The 21,043-nt window shown below is 38.2% G+C and overlaps 1 protein-coding gene and 1 non-coding gene across 2 annotated transcripts; one reads left to right on the plus strand and one right to left on the minus strand.

The window, feature by feature from the left end:
• The first annotated feature begins 16,029 nt into the window (after positions 1-16,029).
• On the plus strand, positions 16,030-17,466 carry LOC149022482 (uncharacterized). The gene has a single exon (XM_089147635.1). It carries the CDS (start codon positions 16,030-16,032, stop codon positions 17,401-17,403), a length of 1,374 nt encoding a protein of 457 aa, XP_089003761.1. The 3' UTR covers positions 17,404-17,466.
• A 2,635-nt stretch (positions 17,467-20,101) lies between these two features.
• Positions 20,102-20,174, minus strand: TRNAR-UCU (transfer RNA arginine (anticodon UCU)). The gene has a single exon. It is a non-coding gene; the product is annotated as a tRNA-Arg (tRNA).
• Between the last annotated feature and the right edge of the window lie 869 nt (positions 20,175-21,043).

The following is a 21,043-nucleotide window of genomic DNA, read 5'->3' on the forward strand; positions in this document are numbered from 1 at the left end:
TCCTAGTAGATATTGGATCTTTGGCAAATATACTATTGTTAGATGCCTTCAAGAAGTTGAAGTTAAGTGGAGGATATGCTTGTCCCATGTGAAACTCAGCTTTACGGGTTCACAAGTTCATCCACCCAAGCGCAGGTACTATTCGGCTAGATGGCGGATTGGAGAACATCCAAGAGATAGGTCGCACAATCCAATTTTATGGTTAGTACAAGACACGTTAGCATATAATGCTATTCTTGGATTCGATTAACTCTTTGTACGCTTGAAGCAAGATGCTTTACACATGAAGATAAAATTCCCGACCGCGAAGGAATTGGTGAATGTACGGCCGACCAGGTGATCTAGGCGACAAAGCTACAACAATTACATGCGAAAGAAGGCAAGAACGAACTCAACAATGACTATTGAAGTCAAGGACGACCGAGATGAAGAGACTTTGCAAAGGGCCAAACCTGTTGAAAAACTTGAAAGAATCCACCTCAATCCCGCCAAAAGACCGAGCCACCATGATCAGATCAAAGCAAGAAGCGATTTCAAATCCAAGCTCCGAGTTTTTTTAAAGAAAAATTCTAACATGTTTGCTTGGTCGGGAGAAGATATGCCAGGGATCGACGAGAAGGTGGCTAAACACAAACTATGTATCGATCCATAGGCAATTCCAATGGTACAAAAAAGAAGGAATTTCATTATTAAGAAACATGAAGCCATTCGAACGAGGTGCGAAACTAAGACAATCTGGTTTTATAAAGCACTGATCACCCAACATGGTTGGCCAACGTGGTGATGGTCAAGAAGGCAAACGGGAAGTGGCGAATGTGTACATATTACACAGATCTTAACAAAGCTTGTCCAAAGGATTATTATCCACTCCCAAGAATTGATCTTCTCATAGATGCAACTGCTGGACATGAGATGCTCGGTTTTATGGATGCTTATTTGGGGTACAACAGATCCTAATGCATCCGGACGATGAGGAAGCACATAGCATTCATGACCGACAGGATAGATATTACTATAAGGTAATGCCATTTGGTCTCAAAAATGTGGGAGCAACCTACCAAAGGGTGGTAAATAAAATCTTCACAAACCAAATTGGTCAGAATATGGAGGTGTATGTAGATGATATGCTAGTGAAAAGCATCTCAAAGAGAGACCATTTGACTGACCTAGCAAAAGTATTTGAAGTACTTCAAAAATATAGGATGAAGCTTAACCCTAAAAAATGTGCTTTCGGAGTATCTTCTAGAAAATTCCTCGAATTTATGGTGTCTCAAAGGGGAATTGAAGCCAACCCGGAGAAGATAAAAGCAATCCTGAACATGAAACCACCAAGAAACATCAAGGAAGTCCAGTGTTTGACTGGTCAGGTAGCAGTGCTGAATAGATTTATTTCCCGATCAGGGGAAAAATGTATGCCTTTCGTTAAAGCATTAAAGCAAGTAGTCAATCAAAAAGGCGATATCTAGAATCATGAGTGCTAGGGCGCATTTGAAGAATTAAAAGAAAATTTGTCCCGACTACCGTTGCTCATAATGTCGACCAACAAGAAGGAGCTACAATTATACTTGGCCGCATCATCAGTCACAGTTAGTGCAGTACTCGTTCAAGAAGAAGGTAATATATAAAAACCTGTCTATTATGTTAGTCATGTTTTAAATGATGCAGAAACTCGCTACCCAAAGGTGGATAAACAAGCATAGCACTAGTCATGGCGGCCAAAAAGCTCCGTCCGTACTTCCAATCTCACCCCATTGCAGTGATGACAAATTTACCCCTGAAAAAGATTCTTCACCTACTAGACTTGGCAGGGAGATTGGTGACCTAGGCGGTAGAATTGAGTGAACATCAAATAGATTTCAAGCCCCGACCAAGTATCAAAACTCAATCCCTGGCAGATTTTATTATTGAAACACAGGAGTCAAACCAGAATGATACTCGAGCCGATTCTTTGAATCAATTAAAAGATGGACTTTGTTTGTGGATGGATCCAAGCAATTCGCAAGGGAGTAGAGGGGGTCTATTAATGAAAAGCCCAAGGGGGATTTGAAATAAAATATGCCCTTCACTTCAAATTTAAAGCTTCTAACAACGAAGCCGAATACGAAGCCATGTTAGCAGGCTTAAGAATGGCCAAAGCTCTAAACATCCAACATCTAGAAATCAAAAGCGACTCACAACTGATTGTAAATCAAGTAAAAGGAGTCTACGGAGCAAAAGAAAGAAGAATGGAGAAATATCTTAACCTGGTCGACAATTACAAACAATACTTCCAAGATTTGAAAATTACTCAAGTACTAAGAGCAGAGAACGACCAGGTAGACTCGTTATCTCACTTAGCCATGGGAGGCATGAATGTTGGAGCACCAGTGGTCTGCTTGGAAGAAATGGCAAGCCCTAGTATAAACATGGTTGACCACATGCAGATATCAACCGAACAAGGGTGGATGGAGCCGATCATACATTACTTCGAGAACGATCAGCTCCCCGAAGAAAAAAAATCTATCTGAACAATACAACAAAGAGCAGCTCAATTCACGGTCAGAGATGGCCTACTATACAAGAGATCTTTGACCCGACCACTCCTGAGATGCTTGGGCCCACTAGAAGCAACCAAAGTTCTGAGATAAGTATACGAAGGGATTTGCAGTGCTCACGTAGGAGCCCGGACACTGTCCAATACAATTATATGCCAAGGTTTTTATTGGCCAACCTTGGAAGAAGATTCAAAAGACTTTGTGAAGAGATGCGACAAGTGCCAGGCACACGCAAAGGTCTCTCACCCACCTGCGGTCCCTCTGACCTCAGTTTTGTCTCTGATACCCTTCGCTAGATGGGGAATAGATTTGGTAGGGAAATTACCAAAAGCATCAGGAGGATGAGAATACTTGGTGGTGGCGGTGGACTATTTTACAAAATAGGTAGAAGCAGAACCCCTAGCAACCATTAATACCGAACACATGAAACACTTCATCAAGCACAACATATTATACAGGTATGGAATTCCAAAGATTTTGTTGACCGAACAAGGAAAATAATTTGAGAATGCAGCCTTCACAACATTTTGTAAAGAGCAAGGGATCAAACACAAATTCTCATCAGTAGCTTATCCCCAGAGTAATGACCAAGTCGAGGTTACAAACAGGACTATGCTCGATGGGCTCAAGAAGAGGCTCGACCAGCTTAAAGGAAGATGGGTGGACGAATTACCCAATGTACTGTGGTCGTACCGAACAACTCCTAGAACAACCACTGGAGAATCACCATTCCGTCTAGCTTACGGTGCAGAAGCAAGAGTCCCAGTGGAAATTCAAGTCGGGCCACTTCAAGAAAAAGAATTCGAAGAAGAAGCAAGCATCGAAGGAATGCAAACTAGTTTGGATCTAATCGATGAAATAAGGGACAAAGCCCAATTTCGACTTGAAGAATATCAGCGAAGAATTGCAACATATTACAATGCCAAGGTTCGGAATGAACAATACTTCCCCTGTGAACTTGTACTTCGTTGAACGACGGATTCAAGCCCAACCAATCAAGGGAAATTATCCCCAAATTGGGAGGGACCATACATAGTCATACGACAAGTTGCCTCAGGAGCGTATCATTTACAAGATTTGGAAATAAACGACGGGATCTCTCGATCATGGAATTCAAACAACCTCCAAAAATACTATCAATGATCATAGTTACCACGAACATCACAAATACTTCAAATTTTATTATTTAAATTTTGTTATTTATTTCAATTTTGTTATTTACTTCAATATATAGTCACTAGGGGAGATTTCTAACCCCAATACTTCAAATTTTACTTCATCAAATAAATGAAGACGATCATATTATTTGGTACACAATCTTATGTCAATTTGATTGATTGGACAGAAAAGACCTAAGATACTTAGGCATCCCTAAGTTACTTAGACAGAAAAGACCTAAGATACTTAGGCAGAAAGACCTAAGTTATTTAGGCAAAAAAGACCTAAGATTCTTAGGCAGAAAAGACCTAAGATACTTAGGCAGAAAGACCCAAGATACTTGGGCAAAAAAGACCTAAGATACTTAGGCAGAAAGACCTAAGATACCTAGGCAGAAAAGACCTAAAATAATTAGGCAGAAAGACCTAAGGTACTTAGACAGAAAAGACCTAAGATTCTTAGGCAGAAAAGACCTAAGATTCTTAGGTAGAAAATACCTAAGATTCTTAGGCAGAAAAGCCCTAAAATTCCTTAGGCATGAAAACTTAAACAAATTTTTCATCATACTCAAGTTATCATGCCCGGGGGGTAGTTGGTTATAACCGAGCAGTTGTTGATGAACAATTTCTTGACCTTATGACCAAACAAACCTTTACCGAACAATATGCTTCTTGAATGATGAACCACGACATTTTATATGACCGAACATATATGCACCGAGCAAGTATGCCTAGCAACGTTGTGTGGTTGCATGCCACAAACGAGCAACATATAAGCTACTGAACAAAGATACGTCACACGACAAAGATAGCAAGGTACTTGGATAAGAAAAAGATTCATTGTTTAAATCTGCCACAGTCAGAAGAAATAAATAAAAAGCATCCAAAGATTAAATCTCCAAAGACTTCTGGTCGGCATCTGCTGCATTAGTGGGGGACCCACGGTTCCGAACAAAGTTAATTGAAGCAATGTACATCACCTCATAGTACCGAACATAGGTACTACGTTCATCAAAATAAAATACAAGATATTGTTTATCAAAACATAAGCAAGAACAAACTATTGTATCAAAATAAATACAAGACATTGTTCATATTGCCATAGGCAAGAAAAGAGTAAAGATAAATCACAAGACATCTTGATCGGCTAACTTCTGGTCAGCATCCGGATGACTCGAGGAAGCACTGGCTTCAGACTCCTCCTCAAGGGCCCGGCTCCCAATTGGAGTCAAGAAAATCCGGACATCAACCTCCTTCGGTAGGTGAAAAGTTTTCTTACCAATCGCCCAAGATGGACAGGGAAGCTTAAGATCGTCATAGATGCTTGGATCAACAAATTTCTGCAACTGCTCAAGGTCGACCTCTAGAAACTTTTCGATGATGCTCGAGTACGCATGTAAAACCCAGCCCTAACCTTGACCCGAAAACCTTGTTATTTGTAGGTCCAGTGACCCGAAGTAAAGTAAGAAGTCAGCTTTAAGCCATCCCAGTGGAGGACTTGTTGTCTGGCTTTGAATCCATGAGAGTTGATGATGAAGTTCTATTTATGGAAACTGAATCTTGATGAAGATCGGATTAGTTGATGGACTTGGAGTGCTCTCTATCATGGTTTGAAGGCATTTCTACCTATTAGGTAAGTCACTTGATATGTGTGCAAAACCCCTTTAGGATTGGATTTGATCTGGGTCTTCAATTCTCTGTTTAGGAGTTGCTGAACTGATTGGTCGACTGATTGGTCGACTGGACCAGTCGACCAATCCACTCGACCAATGGGTGCTGTCTTTGGCAATTAGGTCTTGCTTGCTCTATTTAAGTCCAATCTCGAGTCTACTTCGTATTTGCTGCCTCCAAACTCTTTGGAACGAACCAAAGACCTCTGCAAGTCATCTCCCTTGCATCCTTGGTGATTTTCTTGACGGATCTTCGTCAAAACTCTTCCTTTTGCATCAAAGGTATGTCTACACTCTCTTCTTCTCCTCCATCTCTGTTTTTCTTTCCTTTTTGAGTTGAGAGCAGAGAGGAGATGCTGCATTCTCTGTTGCAAACATCTCTGGACTTGTCTCTCATGATCTTCCTAAGGATTAATGGCTAAAACAATGATCTTAACCATGATCATTGCAAGCTTTTGAAGGAATCATGATCAAACCATGATCTAGTCTTTGTTTAACTTTTGATTTGAATTCTGATCTCCTTGGATCTTCTATATTGATCATGTTAGTAGTCAATTGCTGTGTTTTCTTTTCATGATCCATGATCTATCAATCTCTAGTTGTTTCTCTTCTACCATACCATGTTTTCTTCATGAATCATGATAGTTACATATATGGTAGGTTTTGTTTCCTTATTTAGATTTATGCTCTTAGGTCTATTTTCTTGAAGATCTAAGTATGCTTTTCATGATACCTTTACCTGAAGCAATGATCCATTCTCCTATTGTTCTTGTCTTTGATTTCTATCTTGAATTCTTCAAGATCCATGATTGATCTAATTATGGTAACTTTTTGTTTCCTAATTTGGATCTTGATGACTTGATTTGATTAGTGTTTTGAGACCCCCTATATGTTAGGATACTACTAATGTAGTTTACCCCTTGATTAGTACCCTTTTGAACCACCAAATTCGGATTTTATATCTTAAAACTCTTTTTTTTTAGGCTATCTGTCTCGCATTGGTTGACTGATTGGTCGTTGGACCAGTCGACCAATCCACTCGACCAATGAGTACAAGCAACTCAGAATTGGTCCGTGTTGGATGTTTTGGTATCTTTTTCTGTTAGGGATCTTTCCTAATATGTTGTATACACTTGTTTAGGACCTTCTTCTCAAGTTTGTCAAGATCTTACTTGATTTCTTAGGATTCCTTTGCGAGTTATAAAAGGTAAGGATGGTTATTTCCTTAATTACATAGATAGCATGAATCTAGTTTCTATATTTGAATATCATTGATTTGTTTCCTTAATTAGATTCTTACAATGATATACTACTGTTGCATAATCTTGATTACAGTAGCATTACTTGTTTATGATTAATTGATTCATGTATGATTTACTTACCAATTATATACAAGTTGATTGTAATTATTGATTTCTTTCCATATATGAAGTTACCATATATGTGATGATATGAATTGATGCATGTGTATGCTTAAGTATGGTTTGGAAAGGAGAGGTGTCCTTTTGACACTTTTGTCCTTGGACTACTACGGGAATATTATGGGATGTTTCCGGAGATGCCCTCTGGACACCTTCCTAAACTGTTGGATGACATATTTAGGACTGTCTAGTAGTGTTTGGCTAGGATGTCCCGTTATGTCAGACCCTAATCGGAGGGGTATTGAGACCGAACGACCCGTGGTAGCAATGGGGATTCATGGGCGCTCAAGACCGGTAACCAACCCGTGAGAGGACAGGAATCACATTGTGGGGGCCATTTATTGGTAGGGTTGCATATGGATAGACTTGGGCTCACGGGCGCTAAAGACCGGTAACCAACCCGTGAGAGGACGTGAGAGCTTCCCGTTTACCATATGTGGATGACCAGTAGGGTTGATGAGTCCGTAGTCAGGGACTATGAGGACTCGAGTGTGAAGGATACCGGAAAGGATCGTCAGGGGCGAGGAATGGACGTATCTGGACCTGACTTGATGTAACTAAGTAGAAGACTTGCATTTGGCTAGGCTTTACCCTGACATGCGCCGGTACTTAGACCAATGGTGATGTGAGAGAGTGGTGACCTATACCCCCAGCCATGGAATGTCCCGAGGGATGCCGGACCCATTACCAACTGATGATGAGTGATTGAGACCTTCCTAAAGAAGTACAGTGCTATGACTTAAAGCATGTCTGCCAATAGAGACCAGCATACATAGAGTTAGATTCATTCATTCATTGTTTGTCTCATACCATATTGCATTTATGTTTGTTACGGAAATCCCGCCATTTATGTTATTATGGATTTAATCGGCTTTTCTTCGAGTTTCTTTGAAACTCATTCCTTTATTGTACAATGTTTGTTAGACTATTCTACAGTCTTGAATATTATGACGGCCCCTATGAAGAAGCGCAAGGAGAAGAGGCATATCTCCAGGAAGGTGATTGTGGTTACAACAATTACACTGAAGATCCCGCGAGTGGTTATGCTCCGTACGATGCTTAGTCCGACCATTGAGTGGAAGCGCCCTTGTGCTGTTTATGAGATTTATACTTATAGGGATGTTGTCTATAAAGTTGAGAACAATTTAGTTACCCATTGTACCTGCCTCGGGATTAGATTCTGTCTTGCTTATTCTCTTTTAGAACTACTTTTCCGCTGGTTGTAGAGTGGGATTTTGCCTCACTTTACTTATCTGTCTTAGACACTGACTATATCTAGTACTCTGATTTATATATGATTCATTCTTTCCTTATTTGGATCTATGGTTTATCTTCCGCACTTTTATTATTATTGTTCATGATTATGTTATTGTTTATGTGGGAGGTTGATTACTCGATACCTGATCTTCGGGCTGTGGATCACACTCTCGGGTATGCTAGATAGGGTACCGGCTGGGAGGATGTGACAACGCAAGCCGCCGACCATACCTAAATCCCGGGGCTGCAACCTTGGCAACGAATTCCCTACATCCCTTGGTGCGAACCCACATCCGAATCACCTCTTGCCTTAAGTCATTGGAAAGGTTCTCAAAGGAAGCCGGGCAAGCTTGAGCAAGTTGGTCGGTCAAATCCTTAACAAATTGTTACTTTTCCATTTTCTCTTGCTCGGTCTTCGCAAGTGCTGTCTTTATCTTCCAGCGATTTCTTAAGTCTCTCCATTTCAAGCTCAAGGGCAGAGACTCGCTCCACGGCAGACTTAGCACGAGCATCAGAGGTCGCCTTCTCCTCCTGTAGAGCAGCCTTCTCGCCGACCAGACTTTCCAACTGGACACTCATGTCCTTGATTTTATCATCAAGTTGATGGATGGTGGATTGATCTCTCTGAGCAGTTTCCAAATTGCCTCCCCAAGCTTGAGTCAAGGCACATAGCAACTTGCCAAGAGATAGAAGGTAATTACAAATCACAACGAAGAATCGCGCGGGAAAGCCAATCTTTTGTAAAGGCATATACCTGGTCATAATATCTTGTGTTCGGGAGGGACCAATTTTTTGAAGAAATTGCTGATCGGCAGATAGTAAAGCTTCCAGCAACCATTCCTTGGCCACTTCGGTACCATCTTGTTATTATTTACAACATAAGAACCGAGCTTGAGCGACCTAGTTATTGGAGGATCAGAACACTGAGTGCTCGGCGATGCTGTAGGAGGAGAGGATGGAGAAGCATCCAAATTTCCTCCCAAGCCAGAAACAACCGACGAGGAAACCTTTTTCTTGCTCGGTCAAGGAGGCAAATTAGAAACGCCTGATGACCTTTTTGCAGCCAAAGATGATGAAACTTGCTTGTTTTTATCAAACCAAATACGGTCAAGCTTGGTAGGGACTCTGGCCTCCGCATCTTCCATCTCTTCGTCAACTGCTCAAGACATGCCGTTGGATTAAGCAACACTGGAGAAACAAACAAAGATTAGTTCCAACCAAAGGATGATGATTACAAATGAAGACAAACAAAATAATATAAAACATCACTTACCAGGAAGGAACCTCCAATGACGAAGCACATTGGGTATTCCGGACAATGGTTCTTATCTTGAGAAGGAAGCCAAAGAATCTTCTCCCAACCACGCTCCTCGGCTCTGGAAAGAACGGGGAAGTTATTGGAACCTGTAGTTGGTCCACGAACCCAGTAGATAGGGAAGGAAGGTTTTGAGGGTGGTCAAACAAAGAAATATTTAGGACGCCATCCCTTGGTGTTGGACGGGAGGGTCCCTTTCCCAACAAAGTTTCCTTCCCAACCACATTGAGAAGTGGTGCATTTGGAAAGGTAAAACCAGCCATCATGTTCTAGCTTCTTCGCCATGAAGAAGTGAAGAAACAAGGGTAAGGTTGGTCGGACTCCAACTCTTTCTCCCTGACAGAATCCCTAGAAGCAAATGACGTTGCGCCAACTATTGGGCACAAACATCCCTGGACACATTTGAGAATGTATCATTATTTCCCTAAACAAACTATGGACGGGAAGGCGAAAACCGTTCTTTAAAGCATCTTCGTATAGAGTGAATTCTTTTGGACGGGGAGTGTTTGCCAACTCATCACTGGTCGGGACGCAAATGATGTGATCAAAAGGAATCTCATATTTTTTACGAAGGTAATCTAGTCATTCCTCCGTCATAAGAGATGGTAAAAGTCGGGACCAGAAGAGTAGGGGTTGTAGTCTATGTGGTCGGGAGTCAAATCCTTGATTTGTTCGAGTTTATATTCCTCAAGGGTAAGGCTGTCTTTCCATCTTTTTTGGTTTGCCTTAAAACGTGCCTGGGCACTCATAGATTCCCTAGCAGCCTCAGGGCGGGGATTGATATTGACCTCCTCCCCATCGTTACTAGATGGTTCCCGGCTAGATAAACTTACGGAAGGGTCTTCGGACCAGTCATCTGATTCATGTTCAGAGTTTACGTTATGGTCGGGTTCTGTGTCATCTATGTAAACCGAAGCTGAAGGTCTTCCATCCCTAAAAGTCTCTCTATGCCCAGAGGTTTTAGAAGTTCTTTTTACTATAACCATGGTCTTCTAAGACTAAAGGGGACGATCATTACAAAAGAATAAGAAGCCATAGATGAAGACAAAGGAAAGAAAAAAGAAAAGATGTGCATAAGGTTCTATGAAGTAGAACTATACAACTACACTACAAAATAACGAATGCAGAAGAGAAAGCAATAGAGAGTTACTTGTTTGAGGATCGACTGGAGAGATTGGAGAAGTAAAGCAAGGTGAATATAAGAAGAAACTTCAAAAAAGGAATCGCAGCTTTCGTTTCTCCACAATCGCAGCAAGGAAAGGTAGAGAAGAAATTAACCAAGGAGAGAAGAAGGAAGAAGAAAGAGATATTTATAAATGCAAAGATTCCAATCTAATAGTCTTGGGAAAGCACCTGATGAACGATCGTGATACAATCTTTCAAGAATACTCATCCTAGGGCTCTAAAGACGAGCAAGTGGACGGTGGGAGATGAAGAGTCTTTTTGTCATGATGATAGACATTTAATGAGACGCGACAACTATGATATGTGTCAGTCACATACAGACTTCGAAGGTCGTGCTTCGATATATGTGCGCAAATGGCGGCTACTCATAAGTGGGACGTCACAGTTTTCAAAAAGAAGGGCTTGATCGGAACGACCAAGTTCCCATGCACGAGAATAATATAATCCCTTGAGTCGAACACATAGTTCTCGACCTCATTGGACTGGGGGGCTTATGTTAATGACCAATATGGTAATTCTATACCATCCGGTCTAGCCCGTGAGTATACGATCCAACCACTAGTTCGAGAGGAATTGGTTCGACCATATAGTCTATGTGCGGTCCGACCACAGTCTTAAGAATATCCGATCAAAGGTGTACTTGTACTATACCTCAACTGCCTAGAGAAAGGAGTCAGGTAAACAACTCTTCTCAAAGTTATATTCCAAATCAATCTCTAATATCTTACACTATATAAATGCCTTAGGCAGGCATAACAAAGTAAGTATTCATATTCTATGTGATCAAGTACTTGAATTCACTATTGAGTAGTTGTGATCATATCTTATTGGTACTGACTTGCTTGTCGGAGACGTACCTCAACCACCCAAGGTCGAGCATGTCTTTTGCAGGAACGTGACAGGGAAGGACGAGCAGGATTCCGTATCAACAGATATTATTTGAAAATCCGATTAACTAAGGGCTTGTTTGGTTACATGAGTCTGGAGATTTCAAACATCTAGAGTTTTCAAATCTATAGATTTCAAATCTATGGAGTTATAATTTATAAAATTAGATGTTTGATTGTGGAATGAAATATGTGGATTCATCCTAAAAAACTACTTGATCAACGTGGTTTTTGTGAATGTGCAAATGTATAGCTTTTTTGAAATCTCTAAATTTCACCTCTTACCCATAAATCTACAGATTCACGTTTTTAGTGTAAAAAGGTGAATCTCTAGATTTCATGAATCTAGAAATTTTTACAACCAAACGGGTATAATTCTCAGATTCATGAATCCAGAGATTTCAAATCTCTAAACTCATGTAACCAAACAGGCCCTAAACAAATTCAAATTCGATTATAAATTACACATCTGACGGATATCGAATTCAAATTTTGATAATTTGTTTAATAATTGAATTTGAATTCAGATATTACCATATCCAAGCCGAATTTGATCTATTTACATCCCTACATGTTTCTTTTGAGGTTTGAGGCTCTCTTTATAAATAAGTATTACGTGATTTACTAGTGATTTAATAGTCATAGTTCATTTAGGTAGGTTATGGTTCTCTTTCACGAAAGGGAAATTATGCGTAGGATCGTCCAATTTAGGGCGTGTGTTTAAATTAGTTGTCACTCATAATATGGGTCTTCTTTCTTGGTTAGGGATTTGGCTATCTGTATCAGATATGGATTTGATTTCAATATTAATACATTATTAAGGGAAAACTGAAATCTCAATCCAATAAGATATATTGGATTTGCTCTGAATTCATTCAAATTTTTATTGTTTTTACCATTCCATCTTGGGCGAAGCCAATAGATTTTATGAATTTCTAAAACCATGCTCTTAAGGGCCTGATTGGTTAGGGCCTGTTTTGTTACATGAGTCTGGAGATTTCAAATATCTAGAGATTTCAAATCTATAAACTTCAAATCTATGGAGTCATAATTTATAAAATTAAGTGTTTGGTTGTGGAATGAAATCTGTGAATTCATCTTAAAAAACTATTTGATCGACGTGATTTTTGTGAATGTGCAAATGTATAGCTTTTTTGAAATCTCTGGATTTCACCCCTTACCCATAAATCTACAGATTCACGTTTTTAGTGTAAAAAGGTGAATCTATAGAATTCATGAATCTAGAGATTTATACAACCAAACGGGTATAATTATCAGATTCATGAATCCAGAGATTTGAAATCTCTGGATTCATGTAACCAAACAGGCCCTACATGAATCCAGAGATTTGAATTCTCTAGATTTACAAATAGGAGATTTATGCTCGTTTGGTCGTGAATCCCTGGATTCATGAATTCTAGGGATTCACCTTTTTACACTAAAAACATGAATCTGTAGATTTATGGGTATGAGGTGAAGTCCGAGAGATTTCACCCCTACTATAAAAGCACTAAACATTTGAACCATGACTCCATAGATATTATTTCAGGATAAATTTACAGATTTCATTCCAAAGATTCAGGCCTAACCAAACAGTTAATTTTAACCATGACTCCATAAATTTGAAATCTATAGATTTGAAATCTCTAGATTTTGAAATCTCCAGACTCAAGTAACCAAACAGACCCTAAATGAGTCTCGAGATTTCAAATATCTAGAGATTTCAAATCTATGGAGTCATAATTCATAAAATTAATTGTTTGGTTAACTGAACATGTGGATGAAATCTGTGGATTCATCTGTAATTTTTGTGAATACAAAAATGTTTAGCATTTTTATAGTAGGGATGAAATCTCTAGATTTCACCTCATACCCATAAATCTACATATTTACGTTTTTAGTGTAAAAGGATGAATCTCTAGATTTCATGAATTCAGGGATTTTCACAACCAAACGGGTATAAATCTCGCATTCATGAATCTAAAGATTTCAAATCTCTGAATTCATATAACCAAACAGGCCCTTACATGAGTTTGGAGATTTCAAATATCTAGAGATTTCAAATCTATAGATTTCAAATTTGTGGAGTCATAATTTATAAAATTAAATGTTTGGTTGTGGAATGAAATCTATGGATTCATCCTAAAAAACTATTTGATCGACGTGATTTTTATGAATGTGTAGGGCCTGTTTCGTTACATAAATCTAGAGATTTCAAATCTTTTGATTCATGAATCTGAGAATTATACCCGTTTGGTTGTAAAAATCTCTAGATTCATGAATTCTATAGATTCACCTTTTTACACTAAAAACGTAAATCTGTAGATTTATGAGTAAGGAATGAAATCCAGAGATTTCAAAAAAGCTATACATTTGCACATTCACAAAAATCAACGTCGATCAAATATTTTTTAGGATGAATCCACAGATTTCATTCCACAACCAAACACTTAATTTTATAAATTATGACTCCATAGATTTGAAGTCTATAGATTTGAAATCTTTAGATATTTGAAATCTTTAGACTCATGTAACCAAACAGGCCCTAAATGTATAGCTTTTTTGAAATCTCTGGATTTCACCCCTTACCCATAAATCTACAAATTCATGTTTTTAGTGTAAAAATATGAATATCTAGATTTCATGAATCTAGAGATTTTTACAACCAAACAGGTATAATTCTCAAATTCATGAATCTAGAGATTTGAAATCTCTAAATTCATGTAACCAAACAGGCATTAGTATATGGTATACAATTCAAAAGAATCCTAAAATTGTTGTAGGTTTTACTGCTTTTTTTTTTTTCTGATGATTGGTTTTACTATTAAAACCCAAACCCGAAAACAATGAAAATTCATTAATCCACATCAATTCAAATAAAATACGCAGAAAAGTATCAAGAGGATATTCTAACAAATGGTTAAAACCCCTAAAATACAATTTATGATTTAATTTTTATTTTTTTTTTTTGAATTGTTCCGAAATGAAAAGTAAGGTGAGAGAAAATATAGAGAGACCGAAGTTCGAATTTAGAACTTTTATAATAGGGATAATTACTATTGACCCCCTGTACTTTGATTTTATTACTATTGTATCCCCTGTACTTTTCAAAATTACTAATCCAACCTTCAACTTTGTTTATAATTACTATTGTCCCCTACCGTTAAGTTCTAACTGATGATGTGGTATCTTTATATTTTCTCAAAAACCCCAAAATACCCTTATACTTATCTTTTACTTATTTACCTTTTTGTCAAGTTACAGTAGTACCCTTAATTAATTGTGGACAAAAAAAATAACTATAATCCGTTTTATTTTCCAAAAAAAAATAATAATAAATAACACCACCAAATAAATAAAGAATGATTGAATAAAACTCAAATAGAAACTAAAGAGGAAGGAAAATCAAATTCAACTCAAATTGGAAACTGAATATCACCTAAAATTTTTTCAGAATAAATGAAGTTTAGTGAGGGTGGGAAACCAAATTGGATTTGGATTTTGCCCATTTCATTAATTCAAAATAAATGAAATTTAGGGTAAAATTGACATTTAATCTGGTTTTATAAATGGGGGAAGCATCGTCTTTTGATTTCTTAATTTTAATGAAGGACAAATTAGACATTACATATTCAAATTTAACGGCAACTTAACTCCATTATAAGGAAGGGGGCAACAGTAATTTCATAAAGAACAGGGTTTTATTAGTAATAAAATCAAACTACAGGGAGGCAACAGTAATTATCCCTTTATAATATATAATTCAATTCGTTACTATCTTTACTCTCTGAATCCCAAACAAGGGTAGGACAGTCATTTCACTCTATGACCATTGAAGAGAATTTTTTTTATTTTTTTTTTTTTAGAGACTAATGAACAAGCAAGGGGCCGGTGAAGATTTGGATCCAGAAACTTTGTCTTATACTATACTTTCCATTTGCATTATTTTTTTTTTATTATTATTATTTTTTTTTTTTTTTTTTTTTTTTAATTTAGATTCATAACTTCAATTCTTTCCATCTTAAAAGGATTCTAATTTGGAGGTGAGACTCAGTGGATCTTAAACACATTGGACAGCTTTTTTAATCCTGTGGATTCCACCCAACTCAAAACCATGGGCAGTGGGGTGACCACATTTCCTCCAGCCAGCCATAGCTTTGCCTCTAGTTAAGAACTTAAAACCACTGGCTCTCTCTCTATCTCTCTCTCTCTCACTCTCTCCATCCCACCTCTTTTTTATGAGTCCATCTCCTTCTTCTCTTATCTAACTTGTCCTGGTTTCATTTGGTGTCATCTTACCTACCTTCTTTCCCTTTTGCTTATAATGTGAAATCCCTTCACAGTGTCTCTAAAGATCTGTTCTTTTATCCTGATTTTAGGCTAAAAAAGTTAAAGATCTAGTAAAGGTGGATTACTACATTTAATTTTAAGAAAAAAGTAAAACTTCTAAAATCCTCAACCCACCTAGACGAACTTCTGCAATTGTGGGTTCTCTCAGGGAGATAGATTCTTCTATAGCTCTAGGCCCTTATAGAGGTTCTTGGGTCTTTCAGCTTGAATTAATTTCTCTTTCAGAAGAAGAAAAACTTCCAGTTTCTTACTCATGCCGACCAGTGGAGGGATGTTGCCGGGCATAACGGCTGGAATGCTGGGTTTAGAGATGCCTCTGCAACAGACACAACACAAGCACCAGCAGATGGTGAACTTCTCATCATCTGCAACACCCAAGCAACAGCTACAAACGACATGGAGCGACAACGAAGAAGAAACCGGCGGAGATGGGAAGAAACGAACGCCTCCTTGGCATAGGATGAAATGGACTGACAATATGGTGAAGCTTCTCATCATGATTGTTTTCTACATCGGCGACGAAGGTGGTGGTGGTGGTGGTGGTGGTGGTGGTGGTGGTGGTGGTGGTGGTGGTGGTGGTGGTGGTGGTGGCGGCGGAGGAGGAGAAGTCGCCACCACCACCGACCCTTCGACAAACGGCAAGAGGAAGGCCGGTGGGGTTAAGGGTAAGTGGAAATCGGTTTCCAAGGCCATGATGGACAAGGGTTTCTATGTTTCTCCACAGCAGTGTGAAGACAAGTTCAATGATCTGAACAAGAGGTACAAGAGATTAAACGATGTTCTGGGTAAGGGAGGAATGGCTTGTAAGGTTGTGGAGAACCAGAGCTTACTTGATAAAATGGATTATCTCTCTCCAAAGGTGAAAGAGGAGATGAGAAAATTGCTCAACTCAAAACACCTCTTTTACAGGGAGATGTGCGCTTTCCACACCGCCGCCGCTGGCCATCACTCCTCCGCCGAAGTGTCGGTAGATTCAACCCAACATTCACCGCCTCAGCTTTGTCTCCATTCCTCTGAAAACAATGGCGCTCTCAATAGTCCCAAAATTTGGAATGAAACACAGGGACTGAAGGTGGGTCTGGAAGGAATCCGAAAAGAGGAAGCAGATGAAGAAGATGACGACCAAGATGATGATGAAGAAGAAGACAATGATGATGAAGACGATGACGAGGAAGAAGAAGAAGAGAAGAAGAGACAGAGAAATGGAATGTCAATGTTGTCTTCTTCTACTTCTTCGCCACCAGCTTTGTTGTCATCGCCTGCAATGCAGCAACTAAGTTCGGAATTAATGAGTGTGCTTCAAGATGGGACGAAGAGTAAACGGGAGAAGAGGCAGTGGATGAGCATCAAAATGTTGCAACTGGAAGAGCAGAAAGTGAGTTACGAGTACAAAGCATTCGAGCTGGAGAAGCAGAGATTGAAATGGATCAAGTTTAGGGGGAAGAAAGAGAAAGAGATGAAAAGAACGAAGATCCAGAACGAAAGAATGAAGCTTGAAAATGAGAAAATGGTTCTTCTCCTTCGACATAAAGAAATCGAATTGATTGAACTTCAGAAGCAGAAGAAGCAGCAGCAACAACAGCAAATTTCAGCCAATAGAAAGCCCGACCCGTCTTGCGTCAGCTGATGATTTCCATTATTCAGTTGCAATTTGTCTGGTTTCTGTTCATTCCTTTCAACTTTTCTTGTATAAACATGTAGTTCTATTACTTTTGTTCAATGTATATAAACAAATCGACAAATAGTCTCGCTTTCATTTCTTATGCTTCGAATTTTGAAGAAATTTCTACCCAAATAAAAAATTGAAAAATAGAATATAAATCTTAGTAATGTGGTTTAAAAACTGAGATGCAATCAATGGATTAAGAAAATAAATTAGGGTGGAATAATGGATTGAAACGAAGAACAGCTTTAACCAAACTAAATGGGATCAGTTATATACATTCCCCATTTCATGAAAGAGCATTGTTAATTTGCTATGAAGCGGTTTGGGTTTTAAAATCCTATTTTTCTTCCCTTTTGAGATACTCAACTACTCAAGTCAAGGTTTGGGAGTCAAATCTCATGGACAAAAGAGATTTTTTTTTTCTTATAAACTAGATAATGAATTAAGGCAAAAATATCATTCAATTAACATTTTTTATTTGCTTCATAGCACTGCAATATTGTGGTTGAGATTTTTTTAATTATGTAATAAGCTTCATCATTATTCTGCAAAACCTAGTATTTTTTAAAATTTTGGGTGGCTCACCTTTGGTAGAATGCAACAATTGGCGCAAAGATCTTGTGTGTGTCAGCGAAGTCTTTCCGGGGTTGAAAGCTCGCTCCCCCTTTTATCTGTTTGGGAAGGAAGCCCAAGAGAGCGGGGCCTCCGTATCGGTGTCCTATACCCTTAGGCTATCCAGATGCTTACGCTGGATGGAATGCCCTTAGCAGGGCTTCAACTAACAAATCAAAATCCAGGGTTTCTAGGTTCTTCGACAAGGTAAGGGGCGCATCCGTGAGGCCTACATCTCGTTTTGGGGATCGGAGCAAGGGTTCCCCGTAGTTCTTATTGGAGATGCGAAGGGAAGATCTTCTTTAAGAAAGGAGTTGATCTTTTTCAACAATCGATTGATTGAGGGACCCTAGCCGGTGAAGGAGATAGGTGAGAAGTGGCGATAATGGAGATCACGGCGGTAGCGGCGGAGGATGCGGCGATGGTTGGATATAGAAAAAGAAAGTATATAGCTCAACGGAAAATAGGGAAGCGGTTAAAAGTAAACTCGGAAAAAACACCAATTTTTTGTGGAACCATCATATATTTTTTTAGTAATTTTTTGACTAATTCAATCACTTATTCAATGAAACCTAGATTTTGGTTATTTATGGCAGATCTAAGTCATTTTTATATTGGTCCAGATTGAGGTTTAAAGTATCATATATCAGTTGGGTGATTCTAAGAGATGTTTCATTTGTATCATATTGTATGTTAAGTACATAACAAGAAGAGTAAAATTGCATGAAAATCATCAAATTACGTATGGCTCTAGTTAAATTTAAACAAAAAAATAATAGGTAGAACCAACAATAGTCATTCTAATATTCATAAACATTGAAAAAAGTGTTCTATAAAAAAATATTGTTAAAAATGATATTTTCTTTCATGTATCATTGCTTCTAATATTATAAAGAGTGTGGGGAAGTTCAAAGCCATATACACGCCCTTCTTTGCGTTTTAATGTTTTATTTACTATTCAAGAGAGGTTCCTAATCAGAATTAAGAAACAAACACCTCCTAAATAAGTTTCTAACTAAGAACACATGTATTTAACTTCAAATATATGTATAATGTATTTACTTTTCATTATTATCGTTGTTAATAATGTATAAGATACGCTTCTTTCATTGCATGTCTAGCATGGCTAATGCCACCTTCAGTTTTTGTTATTTCACAATGCCTTAAGCAGAAACCTAAAACCATATTGTATGTTCACTAATTAAATGATTTAAAAGTTTGATAAGTTTCTCACTTCGTGGTATATGGTGATGGATAATGCTCAGTGAACTTCCATGTCGTGGACGGTTTTGTCACTGAGACCTTTGCTTCTAGATGTTTGTTTCTCTGCGTAATTCGATAAAACACTAAAATGTTTGATCAATTCTTCTCTTTGGTTTTGGATTTCTGTTTAAACCTTATGTTTGCATGCAGAAAACTTTCTGTTTTTTTAGAAGTTTCTTTGAATGAAGTTTTTCTTCTTACTCAAAAAAAAAAAAAAAAAAAAAAAAAAAAAAAAACTGTAAACGATTGCTTATCAATTAGTTCATGTGGAGTGGCCTCAAAAGTAATTTCAAAATTTTGTCCTACTTGGTTAACACCATTTTTAGCCTCCATTGTGGATTGTCATCAAACAGCCTTTCTGTCAGGCAGTTCAATCTCTAAGACACTGATGACGGCTCATGAGGTTGTTTTTTTTTTATTGTCAACTTCGGTTTTTAAGGCTTTGCCCTGACTAATTTGGTGTTCGACCAGGGTCGCACACTTGGCTGTGGTGGGTGAGTTTCCCAGTAGGGATTTTTTGCATCCATAAAGTTTCGATACCGAAACATTGCTTAAGCGGACCAAACTGCTTTTCACTTGGACCGAGTGAGGCAAGAATCATATCACATGGCCATGAAGTTGTATATGACGAAAATATATGATCATGTTGAATGGGATTTTATAGACCAGGTACTAAGAAAACTAGGATTTCATGCATCCACTTTGGCGGAGTTAATCATGGGAAGCATTAAAACCAATGAAATTTAGTTTGTTCGTAGTTTCATTGTTTGAAGTCAAAAATGCACACGCCCGGTGGGACTCGAACCCACAATCGCCTGATTAGAAGTCAGACGCCTTATCCATTAGGCCACGGGCGCTTGTTATTGTTAATGATCTATATAGTATTACTTTGAAAGCATGTTGGGTTCGTTTCTGTACCTGGAATCTCCGTAAATGGACCGACTGATGCTGAGGTTTCTGCACTAATTCCCGTTCCCCTTTAACTGGTCGACCGTTAGTAAGCCCACCTTGATTGTTGCAGGTGCTTTTGCAAAGAATTGAACCAAGCTGGATGGGGTTTTGCCTTGTAACTAGAAGTCATTCATCGTCTCAACTAAGGGCGCATTTGGTACCGGACCAAAGAAACAATTTTTGACATTATTTCGTTCTTAGAATGTCGAAAAACGTCAAAAAACATTTGGTAGAATAGGCCGTTCTTTCGTTTTCAAAAACTAACTAATCCAATTTTCACATCTACAAAAGTTTTTTGCAAAACAATTTTGACTTGTTTCATCATTCTTAAAAATAAAAAAACACATCAAAGAGGAACACTCAAACCAAACTTCATTCACACTCAACTTCTAACTCTTTCCCGCCTTCATAAGATTTTTTTTTTTTTTTTTTTTTTTTAATTTCCATAGTCTCTAAGTGTTCTCAACACAAATTTTACCAAACACCCAAAATTATGCTCAGTCACTATTATTTGATAAAATCGCTAGAAAACAATTCTCACAAAATGCATCATTTTCAAAAAAGACCATTACCAAATGCACACTAAGAGTTTTCCATCGTAATAAAGTTAGTGTCTAGACACTCTGACAAAGCTTACCCTTTTTTTTTTGGTCATTGCATTGAGAGTCACTAGAATCAATTTACCCAAAATCAAATCACTAGAATCCCAATGGTTTCTTCTTGTTAGCATCATGGTTGGGTAAAACAAATCACTAGAATTCCTTTAGTTTTTCTT

Source organism: Hakea prostrata, chromosome 3, assembly GCF_041222555.1.
Source record: "Hakea prostrata isolate BN-2017 chromosome 3, UWA_Hpros_2, whole genome shotgun sequence".
NCBI lineage: Eukaryota > Viridiplantae > Streptophyta > Magnoliopsida > Proteales > Proteaceae > Hakea > Hakea prostrata.